Below are 10,992 nucleotides of genomic sequence, written 5' to 3'. Positions count from 1 at the left end.
AATAGGTAAATATGAATGAAAAAAAAATCAATGATTAAATATACAAATATAAAAAAATATAACATAATTCATAAAAATCCAATTTTGTAATATACACACCCAACCCTTAAATCTTCGTTTCCCCACCGTCCGATCAATTCTATTTTGTCTATCATCACCTCAGATCCCGCCACACGTATCTCCTACGTACACAACCCCGCACTGAATCACTGCTTCATAACCGCGGAAAAGCACGTTCTATTCTATGTTTCGAAAGCAATCCAGAAAAAATCTAAACTACACCACCTCGATGTCCAAATCTCCAAGTTATTCGCTTCATTACCGTTGGATGAACCCCCCAACCCTACAACACAATCACATACGTACACGTGTCAGTATAACCTACACACTCACGCACATGAATATTACTTTCTGAGATTTATTTAAAACCACCTGAAAATGAAATAGATAAAATCACCCTTTTCCGTTCGTCTTCCCCTAATAACACATAAATTCACACAGTGGAGAACTTTTTCTTCTTTTTCCGTCCATGGCGGGGAAGCTATCGACGTGTTTTTTGAGCCATCAATGGAGCTGTTGTACAGTGCTTGACTGTAAGCATTTGAATGTGTGCTTTTACTCTTTGCCTTCTCCTCGGTTTGCTACAGTTTCCTGCAAGATACGTCAACGTAACTCCAGGTATTATTCATTGTTTCGTTTTTGCGTTGTCGAAGGAAACACTGTTTCTTATGTAAATTGGTTCGATTTCGAGATAAATTTCTGATTTTGGACTATGAATTACTTTTTCCCTTGTTTCGAGAAAGGTGATAGATTTGGGAATATTAAATGGACAGCAAGCGTATTGTATCTAGTTCTATGTCATATTATAATTGAACATGATTGCTTTAACTTCACGTTGATCAATGATTTTGGTGTTTAGACCTTGCATTGTGCTTTGATTCGTTTATGTCTGAATTTGTTGGTAAATGAATTAGGGATCACACTTTGTTTGAGAAATTGAAATCTAACCAAATTAACCAATAATTGTTACTTTATAGAAAGTTGTTAAAATCTTGTTGCCTCTAGAGTTTTTCATTGACATGATGAGTTTAGGTAAACTGAACCACAGTTGCTAAAATAATCTGGAACAACACTTTTATTAACTGTTATGATAGAGGAAAATGCTTACAATACATTACCTCAGTACAAAAGAATAGTACTTGGTATGCATTGTTGTATCTTAACTTTTTGTTACTTTGTAACGACTTTTAATTTTGTGCAATATGTTCAAATTGACACAGCTTACCACCTAGGAGACCACAAGCAAAGAAAATCATCCCTGCACAGATTCCCCAAAATGACAATCTCATGACACCTGGCAATGAAAATAGTGATTCAGAAAATGAAGATGACTTTTCTCATCAATCTACCTCTGATGAGGTTGTAGCAATTCAGCGTTTTGATGATAAGAATTCAAGCAGCAAACTGATCCCGGTATGCCTCAAGAATATTCATATATGATGGTTTTATCCTAGGTATTGCTGTTACATCTGTTTCCAGCTATTTTGAGTTTTTCTAAGTTGAATGCTGTAGTTTTGGTGAAGCTGTATTGATCTGAACAAAAGGCTTTAAACAGAGTATATATGAAAGAAACCTAAAGTGATAAAGAACTAGAAATTAACTTGCATCTGTTTCTATTATTCATAATCTGATTTTTCATCTTAACAGTCTATTGGTGCAGATAAAGTGGGCGAGCTTACAACTGTAAATCTTCAGGATGTAATAGGAATGATACGTAATGCAGAGAAAAGTATAATCTTTTTCCTCTTGAGTATAAATTCGCTTTAGTATTATTAAAAAAGATGGTATTTTCCTGTAATTCTTTTTTCTGTCTAATTGTTTTCTAGATATTCATATCCTAAACCAAGCCCGAATCAATGCAATTGAAGATTTGGAAACAATTCTTAGTGAAAAAGAGGTCTTACAAAGAGAAATCAACAATTTGGAAATGAGGTTAGCTGAAACTGATGCCAGAATCAGAGTTGCTGCACAAGATAAGATACACGTTGAGCTTTTACAGGATCATTTAGAGAAACTTGAAGCTGAAATGTATAATAATGGAGCACATGATGCTGTTGTTCTTCGATCTCCTGATCGACAAACCCGTGCTTTAAGTGAGGAGCTGAATGTATTAAGAAATGAAAACATTTCCCTGCAAAATGACCTAAATACCCTTAAAGAGCAACTTAGGGATGTCAAGAGAACAGACGAACGTGTTGAAATGCTTGAAAATGAACGCACTGTTTTGGAATTGTCCATAAAAGAGTTGGAATACAAGCTCACTGTTTCCCAACAAGATGGTGTTCAACTTTCAACTTTAAGATCAGAGTGTGAGACCCTTTGGAATAAGGTAAAACATTTGTAATGTATTTTATAAAATATATAAAAAAAAATTTAAAATTTTAATAATCTTGTGTTTTAGGTAGAGCATTTGCAAGGATTACTTGACAAGTCAACAAGTCAAGCAGATCAAGCTATCTTATTACTACAACAAAACCAGGAGCTTCGAAAGAAAGTTGAAAGACTTGAAGAGTCTCTTGAAGATGCCAACATTTACAAATTATCATCAGAAAAGCTACAACAATATAACGATCTAATGCAACAGAAAATAAAACTACTTGATGAACGCCTCGAAAGATCAGATGCAGAAATACATTCTTATGTACAATTATACCAAGATTCAGTGAAGGAGTTTCAAGAAACACTTGACAATTTAAAAGAAGAAAGTAAGAAAAAAGCATCGGGTAAACAAGTGGATATGCCATGGGAATTTTGGAGTTGTTTATTGCTTATGTTTGATGCTTGGTTTCTTGAAAAGAAAATTCATGGAGATGAGGCTAAGTTGTTAAGGGAAATGACATGGAAGAAAGATGGAAGGATTCATGATGTTTTTATAGAATGTAAGGAAAAAAATGAGCGTGAAGTTATTGCTGCTTTTCGAAGATTGACATCTTCATCATCCGGGTATTTTTATTTATTTATTCATTTATTTAATGACTTAAATTTTCAGCATGTTATGTTATTAGTATAAATCATTGTTTTCTTTTTATTGTAGTTCAGGATTGCATGTTGTTCATATTGCTGCTGAGATGGCTCCAGTTGCTAAGGTAAAACTCCTTGTTGGCTGCAACTTTTTAATAATAATAATTATAATAATAATTTTAATCTCGTATATTGTAAAAAATTGGGTGGATTTTTCTAAGTACAATATTTTAATAAAAAGAAATGAAAGTGGAAAGCTATAATAAACAAATTAATGAAAGTACATTGCTAATTCTTGCATATAACTCTTTATTTAACAATGTGCCAAAATAGAAAAAAAAAACTATATGCATTTCTGAAATTAACTTACATTTTTGCCTAATTTTTCTTTTTGATTATTAGGTTGGTGGTCTAGGTGATGTGTTGTCTGCTCTTAGTAAAGCATTACAGAAGAAAGGACATCTTGTAGAAATAATCCTCCCTAAATACGATTGCATGCAGTATGAAAGTATCCAAAATTTAAGGGTATGCTTCTTTTTTTGTATTTTTTTATTTCTCATCATCATGCTTGAAGAATCAAGACTTTTACAGACTACTCACTCATCTATTTGTCTAACTCTTTCTCTACAGGTTCTAGATTTAGCTGTAGAGTCATATTTTGATGGCCATTTGTTCAAAAATAAAATCTGGATTGGTACTGTTGAAGGTCAGAATATTCCCATCTTGCATAATGCATACACATCACATCACATGACATGACATAAGAAACTTTTGTATTCGGACTGATGTCAATGATGTGCTATCTATCTCTTCTATATGCAAAAAGACGTAAATGCCCTTGTCCTCATCCTTATCATCTAAATAAGTCCTAAAAAGCTTGTCTTGTCTCGTGTAACAAACGACAACCATAAGCAATTGTATGGCTTATATGATGCAAGATTCCAACAGTATTTTTTTTTTTTTTTTAATTTTGAATTTTTTAAAATTTGCATGTTTAGGGCTTCCTGTTTATTTTATCGAGCCTCTTCACCCTGCTAAGTTTTTTTGGAGAGGAAAAACATATGGTGAACCTGATGATCTGAAGCGGTTTTCATTCTTCAGCAGAGCAGCACTTGAGCTGCTACATCAATCTGGAAAAAAACCAGATATTATCCATTGCCATGATTGGCAGACTGCTTTTGTTGTATGAATTTTTAAATTTTTTTATTTTTTATTTTTTATTTTTTATTTTTTATTTTTTATAGTTATATCTATTAAAGATTCAAAACAATAATATTCTTTTCTATATAATTACTCAGGCACCCCTCTACTGGGATCTATATGCACCCAAAGGATTAAACTCAGCTCGAATATGTTTCACATGTCATAATTTTGAGTATCAAGGAACTGCATCTGCTTCAGAGATAGCATCTTGTGGTCTTGACATTCATCACCTCAATAGACCAGACAGAATGCAGGACAACTCATCACACGACAGACTCAATCCTGTTAAGGTAAATTTACTTTAATGCCCTCTTTCGTTTTACACTTCCCAATGCTTAAAAAATATTTAAGAAATTCATACATTGTAGGGCGCAATTGTGTTCTCCAACATTGTAACAACAGTCTCCCCAACTTACGCACAAGAAGTGCGCACTTCACAGGTATGTATAATACTATTTAATTAAAAATCACTCAATTTTCTTTCAGATTAGTAGTAATTTGAAAAGGGTTGAAGGATTTAAGAAAATTGCTTTTGTTAAATCCAGGGAGGACAAGGGCTTCATGCAACACTTAATGCTCATTCTCAAAAATTTGTTGGGATTCTGAATGGAATCGATACTGATTCATGGAATCCTGCTACTGACACATATCTCAGTTTCCAATACAATGCCAGTGATCTTGAGGGGAAATCTGAGAATAAAAATGCCTTAAGAAGACACCTTGGACTCTCTTTATCTGATAGTAGGAGGCCATTGGTAACTTTCTTTTCTCCTTCAACACCTTTTTTAAAACTATATTTAATTTAAATCAATTTCTTCTTAATACAAATATGCATATATCATTCAGGTTGGATGTATAACAAGATTAGTCCCACAGAAAGGTGTGCATCTCATCAGGCATGCAATATACAGAGCATTGGAATTGGGAGGACAATTTGTATTGCTTGGTTCTAGCCCTGTGCCAAATATCCATGTAAGATAATTTTAATAGAGAAAATTTTAGGAAAAATATTCGTCTGTTTTTTCAGAGAGATAATTAAAAATGATTTGTTTTGTAGAGGGAATTCGAGGAAATTGCAAAGAAATTTCAAAACCATGAACATATTCGACTGATTCTCAAGTATGATGAGGCTCTTTCCCATTCTATATATGCAGCATCAGACATGTTCATCATCCCATCAATATTTGAGCCATGTGGCTTGACACAGGTCCACTTTTCTTCATCAATACAATATAATATTAATTATTAAATATGTACCTTATTAATATATATATATATATATATATATATATATATATATATATATATATATATATATATATATATATATATATATATATATATATATATATATAAACAAACAATTCATTGTTAATTTTCAGATGATAGCCATGAGATATGGTGCAATCCCCATTGCTAGAAAGACAGGTGGTCTAAATGACAGGTGTCTGTTTTTTTTTTTTTTTTTTTCCTCATAAATATCGAGATTAAATATATTATATTTGGATTTTAAAATTTTAACCTTGAAATCTTTTTTCTTTGCAGTGTTTTTGATGTTGATGATGATACAATTCCAATACAAGTCAGAAATGGATTCACATTCGTAACACCTGATGAACATGTAAACAGCAATATGGTTATATTACTTATCCAAAAATGATTTTGGTACCAATATATCTATAATAAGTTGAATGTAATAAAAACATGCAGGCATTCAATGGTGCATTTGACAGAGCGTTCAAATACTACAAAAATGATAGTGAAGGTTGGGAAGAGTTGATGAAAAAAGTGATGAACATAGACTTCAGTTGGGACACGTCAGCATCACAATATGAAGAACTTTACCTTCAATCTGTATCCAAAGCAAAAGCAGCTAGGCGTGCAGCTGCTGGCTAATAGTAACGCTTTTCTCCCCAAATATATATTCCAAGACCACAAACAAATGGTCAATACACACCCATAGAGAAAACTGACTACATTTAGTGTCCCTTTGTTAATATTATATATCCTTTGAGATTTAATCCCGTGTAAATCATGTCCATATGTGGTTTTATGAAATGACTTTGGAGAAATTGTACATTGAGGTTGTCATTCGTATACATGTAAGAGTAAGACTTTTTTTCAATAAGATTAGGATTTGTAATGCATGTAAAATGTGAAGACTTTTGCTAAAAGACTTGTCAAACGACAAACATATCCTCTGTTTTTGTGTGTTAGGGATGGGTTTTGTTCAAAACCTTGGAAAATTGCCTCCTGGATGCTGTTTGTATGGAAGTATCAAGACCTATAAATTTAATTTACTACGAATCAATGAGGGACCTAGAGTGCAACAAATAAATCTCATGGACTACAGGTGTTGCAAATAGCAAACCTTAATCATTTAATTTACTCGTTATGATACTTGCTAAAAATTTGCAAATGGAAACTTGAGATATTTATACGAAAAAAACAAAATAGATAGAATTATACAAATTTCAAAAACTTTACTTTCAAAAAAAAAAAAAAAAAAATTTCAAAATAAAGCTTTGAAGTGAGGACTATTATTGTTGGTGATTTTTTTATCATCAATGTTATTTAAGTGTAATGAGGTTATTTTGTTGGTAAAAAATAATATTGATAAATATTAAACAAGGAAGCTGTGGAATAAATACTTGTTTAAGTTTGATCAAATTTCAAAGTACATTGTCATTTAGGGGCGAAACTCTTGAAAAAACGGGGGTCCAGGGGCAGTGTCCCTCGGAGCGGGGTCCAAGGGGTAGAGCCTCCAGCTGGGGTCGATCTGTTATTATATTAAAAATGCATCAGAAATTTGGTTTTTCAGATAATTGACAATTGATTTGACCCTTATCCATATATCTGTTTTTATGGTTTTATGACAGGTTTTCAGACAGAGATCTTAAAGTTAGTTTTGGTCTTATTTCTGGTACATACGAAAATATCATCAAACATTCTCTGTTATTGTCTCTTTGAGTCTTATCCGATTGAGGATATGAGAGTATCACCAAAATACTTCGATTTGAAAGTGATAATCACAATTCTAAGAATTTTCAAACCTTTCTATACCCAAATTTTATAACATAAATCGAAGTATTCTGTGATCATGACAAGTGGTGATTCTGTGAAGGATATAACAAGCAAGTTTGACAAATTGAGCAAGTTTGAAGGGTAAGATTTACGTAGATGGTAGGAAAAGATGCACTCTCTCCTTACCACTTTGAAAATGGTGTATCTTCTGAGTACACCTATGCTAGTCTTACCAGAATCTGTTAAAGATGAACCTTTGAAGGCAACAAGAAGGAGCTCAAAGTGGGAAAATGATGATTACATATGTCGTGGTCATATTCTCAATGGTATGTCTGACTTTTTATTATTATTATTATTATTATTATTATTATTATTATTATTATTATTATTATTATTATTATTATTATTATTATTTTTTTTATATATCTATCAAAATTCGAATCTACAAAAGAATTGTGGGATTCTCTTGAATCCAAATACATGGCTGAAGATGCTTCTAGCAAGAAGTTTCATGTCGGTAACTTTATGGGTTACAAGATGATTGGCTCCAGGCCTGTTATGGAACAATTCCATGATGTCACACCCCTAAACCAAGGATGGCGGAAACGTCCGGGGGTGGAAGACTTCATGTATAGTATCATAACAACGAGTATAATAGTGATCAAAGTAAATACAACCATGATAAATATAATCGAGAAAGTTACATGGTTTCATGAGTTACATGTTTCAAAATCGATTACAATATAATGATTAAAAAAAGTTTGTCTGACACCATAGCATTCCATCCTCAAAAGCTAGTAGTTACATATTTTTATTGATTACCTGAGAATACAAGTAATTTTGAAAGAGTGACAATAGTTAAATTGGTGACTGCATAAGCTTTTGTATATAGAGTTGAAAACCTTTCTTTGTAAATGTAGTGAATGTTCAAGAAAAATCCAATATTTTCCTTATAAAATGAGTTGTAGTCTTAAGATTCAAAGACCGAAATGTACAAGTATTTACCATACTTATGATAGTATATGCAATTTTAAATAAATAAAACCTTTTGAATGCAAGAATCTCAGTAAACTATATGTGTCGTTGTTTCCCTATGTGAGTTATTATAACCGTACAATTGACATAGTAAGCCTATTACGACGTACTTCGGGCGTCAGAATGTTTTGACATTTGTCACCCCAGACCTGCCGATCTAGCTGTTTGTAAGTAGTTAAGGTGCGGGATTGTCAGTCCCAATATAGATCTATATACAAGTATCACGCTCTCCCTACAGGAGATTATGGTTATAATACAAGACTTTAACTAGTACTCTAAAGAATACAATGAAGTAGTGTCTCACAATTTTGATTCAACGAGTTTACGTGTAGTGTAAATGAAAACCCTTTTTGAAGCATGAATGTAACCTTCCTTAGTATGTTCGTAGTGTTAGTGTACCATAAACTATACCTATTATAGTTTATCATATATGTTTGTAGTGAATGAAAACCTTTTTTGTAGTGTAAATGGAACCTTTCATAGTGAGATTATAGTATAATGAATCATAAACTATACCTTTTATAGTTTATTATAAATGTTTGTAGTGAATGAAAATCCTTATGATGAATGACTATTTCTGTTTCATGACATTAAACTAACATGAAATGCATTCAAAACGTAGTAATTTACTACTATACACTTTGCTTAACATGTTACAAAGTGTTAATAAACTTGTAAACTGTTTTTACTAGTTTTAACCTAATGGTCACCGTTTTTGGAAAAATCACAGAAATTACTGTGAGTCGAAAACTAAATCCGTAAACTCTGAGAGTTCAGGAAATGTGTCTAATTTGTTTATAATTTTTATTATGATTTCTAGTGGTCTCTAACCAGTGTGAAAATGTCCATCTTCACAGGCTGGTTCGAATTCATTTATGAAATGATAGACAATTTTGTAAAAATCGCCATAAATTGCAGAAAAATCGTATGAACGTGTGCAAGTAGTCATTAGAAAGGTATAATTTATAAACATGAACTGTTTTCATATTGAACAATTTTGAAAATTATTAAGTTTAAGATGATCAAAATAGTTTGTGAATAGCCTATAACTTTTCTGTTGAAAGCTATTGGTTGAGTTAGAATGTATTTTAGTGTTGTAATTGTATTCTCCCCCTGAAAACTTCAAAAAAACATGAAAAATATAGGGGTATAAACTCACCTTGAGTGAATTCCTGAGGTGAAAGGTTGAAGAAGAGGGGTTTTCAAGCCAAGAACACTTGAAGAAGGCTTAAAGATTTGAAGATTCTAAGAAGAAATATGTCGATATTTAAGTAACTAATCCATGATTTGTATCAAAAAGTGTGCAATATTTAGAAGTAGAATGAAGAAATTACCAAGAATGGAGGAAAACTCGAGATCTTCCTAGGAAATTTTGAGTTCCAGAGAGAGGGAGTGAGTAAGAGAAAATAAGTTTGCTTTGGGTGGAGGCAAATGAGATTTTGGAAATGTGAAGAATAAAGATTTGTCTGAGTGGATTTGATTAAGGAAATCTGATGGAGTGTTGGGAAGAGTAGAAAAAAGACCATGATTTGACTAGGTAAAGTGTGCATAGTGACATAGAGTTGATGTGGGGATGGCTTGGTGTCATAACTTTATGGAAAAGTCAACAAGCCTTTCAATATTATCTTGAATAAAAGATATGACTTATGAATAATAATTCCCCAAATTAGGAATAAAATATGAGTTTAGGGGGGTCTAATATGTCAAAAATACGAATTGGGTGAAAATCCCACGTCAAAATCATAAAAAACGGGCTTAAAATGTGAAAGTGGTCATAAACAGGGAAGGAAATGCGAGGCTGCGAAGGGGAGAGGTAGGATGCAAGAGGGTTCGCAGGGGAGGGGCTCTGTGCGAAGGTGATGATCGCAATGAAGTTGCTGCTCGGATACAAAGATGACTGGAGATGCGAACCTTCCCGGTTCGCTGCAAAAGTCCTTGGTTCATGCTATGCGAAGTGAGGTTTCGAACGAGAGGGTCTCCTGGGAACTACGAAGGCCTACGAAGGTTCGCAGGTGAATAGTGCCCTGTGAACCTTCCTTGCCCATTTTGGTTTCCTTCTTTCATTTTAAGCTTTTATTGATCAAGGGAAGGTTCAGGATGGAATGGATGTTCACATAAACATTGGAAAATGTGATTTTTGTTACTAAGAGGTTTGAGAGATTTTGGGAGATATTTTGAGAGAGATTTTGGAGAGATAGAGATAGAGTGTGTGACAACCGTCAAATTCTGGTCAATTCAAAGTCAAATAAAGTCAACAAGCCAAACCGATAAAACAATGATGCTTACTCATCGGGAGTGTGTAAGATCCTTAAACAAGGCTTAACAGGGTTTACGAACCATGCATTGCGATGCCGGACACTCACAACTGTCCCACACGGAACCTCTCTCAATCGTTTTCACTCTATCTCTCTCTATGTCAAATCTCTCCCTAATCTCTCCAAGTATGTGAACTCTCTCTCTAATATCTCTCTGTATTAGAAATCTCTCCAAGAATGTCAAATCTCTCCCAAATCCCTCTAAGCATGTGAAATCTCTCTCAAATATCTCTCTGTATGAGAAATCTCTCCAAGAATGTCAAATCTCTCCCAAATCTCTCCAAGTATGTGAATCTCTCTCAAATATCTCTCTGTATGAGAAACCTCTCCAAGAATGTCAAATCTCTCCCAAATCTCTCATGTGAAACCTCTCTCAAATATCTCTTTGTATGAG

The 10,992-nt window shown here is 33.2% G+C and overlaps 1 protein-coding gene across 4 annotated transcripts; it reads left to right on the top strand.

Moving 5' to 3' along the window:
- Positions 1-442: 442 nt before the first annotated feature.
- SS4 (starch synthase 4) lies at positions 443-6,418 on the top strand. 4 transcript variants are annotated; one of them, XM_078963312.1, is made up of 17 exons: positions 443-678; positions 1,281-1,473; positions 1,708-1,789; positions 1,887-2,389; positions 2,462-3,003; positions 3,095-3,146; positions 3,424-3,546; positions 3,652-3,727; positions 4,020-4,204; positions 4,320-4,514; positions 4,593-4,664; positions 4,770-4,979; positions 5,071-5,196; positions 5,282-5,431; positions 5,607-5,668; positions 5,770-5,845; positions 5,935-6,418. In XM_078963312.1, the coding sequence occupies exons 1-17, from the start codon at positions 530-532 to the stop codon at positions 6,118-6,120; spliced, it is 2,982 nt and encodes a 993-aa protein (XP_078819438.1). In that variant the 5' UTR covers positions 443-529; the 3' UTR covers positions 6,121-6,418. The 4 variants fall into 4 exon arrangements, with proteins under 4 accessions (XP_078819438.1, XP_078819440.1, XP_078819439.1 ...); XM_078963314.1 differs by lacking the exon at positions 443-678 and having other exon boundaries at positions 1,347-1,473; positions 1,721-1,789; XM_078963313.1 differs by lacking the exon at positions 443-678 and having other exon boundaries at positions 1,377-1,514.
- The last annotated feature ends 4,574 nt before the right edge of the window (positions 6,419-10,992 follow it).

The sequence above is a fragment of the Lactuca saligna genome, chromosome 7, assembly GCF_052625555.1.
Source record: "Lactuca saligna cultivar CGN05327 chromosome 7, ASM5262555v1, whole genome shotgun sequence".
In the NCBI taxonomy this organism is placed as follows: domain Eukaryota; kingdom Viridiplantae; phylum Streptophyta; class Magnoliopsida; order Asterales; family Asteraceae; genus Lactuca; species Lactuca saligna.
Note: the sequence above shows the minus strand (reverse complement) of the source record. Positions and strands in the feature narration are given on the sequence as shown.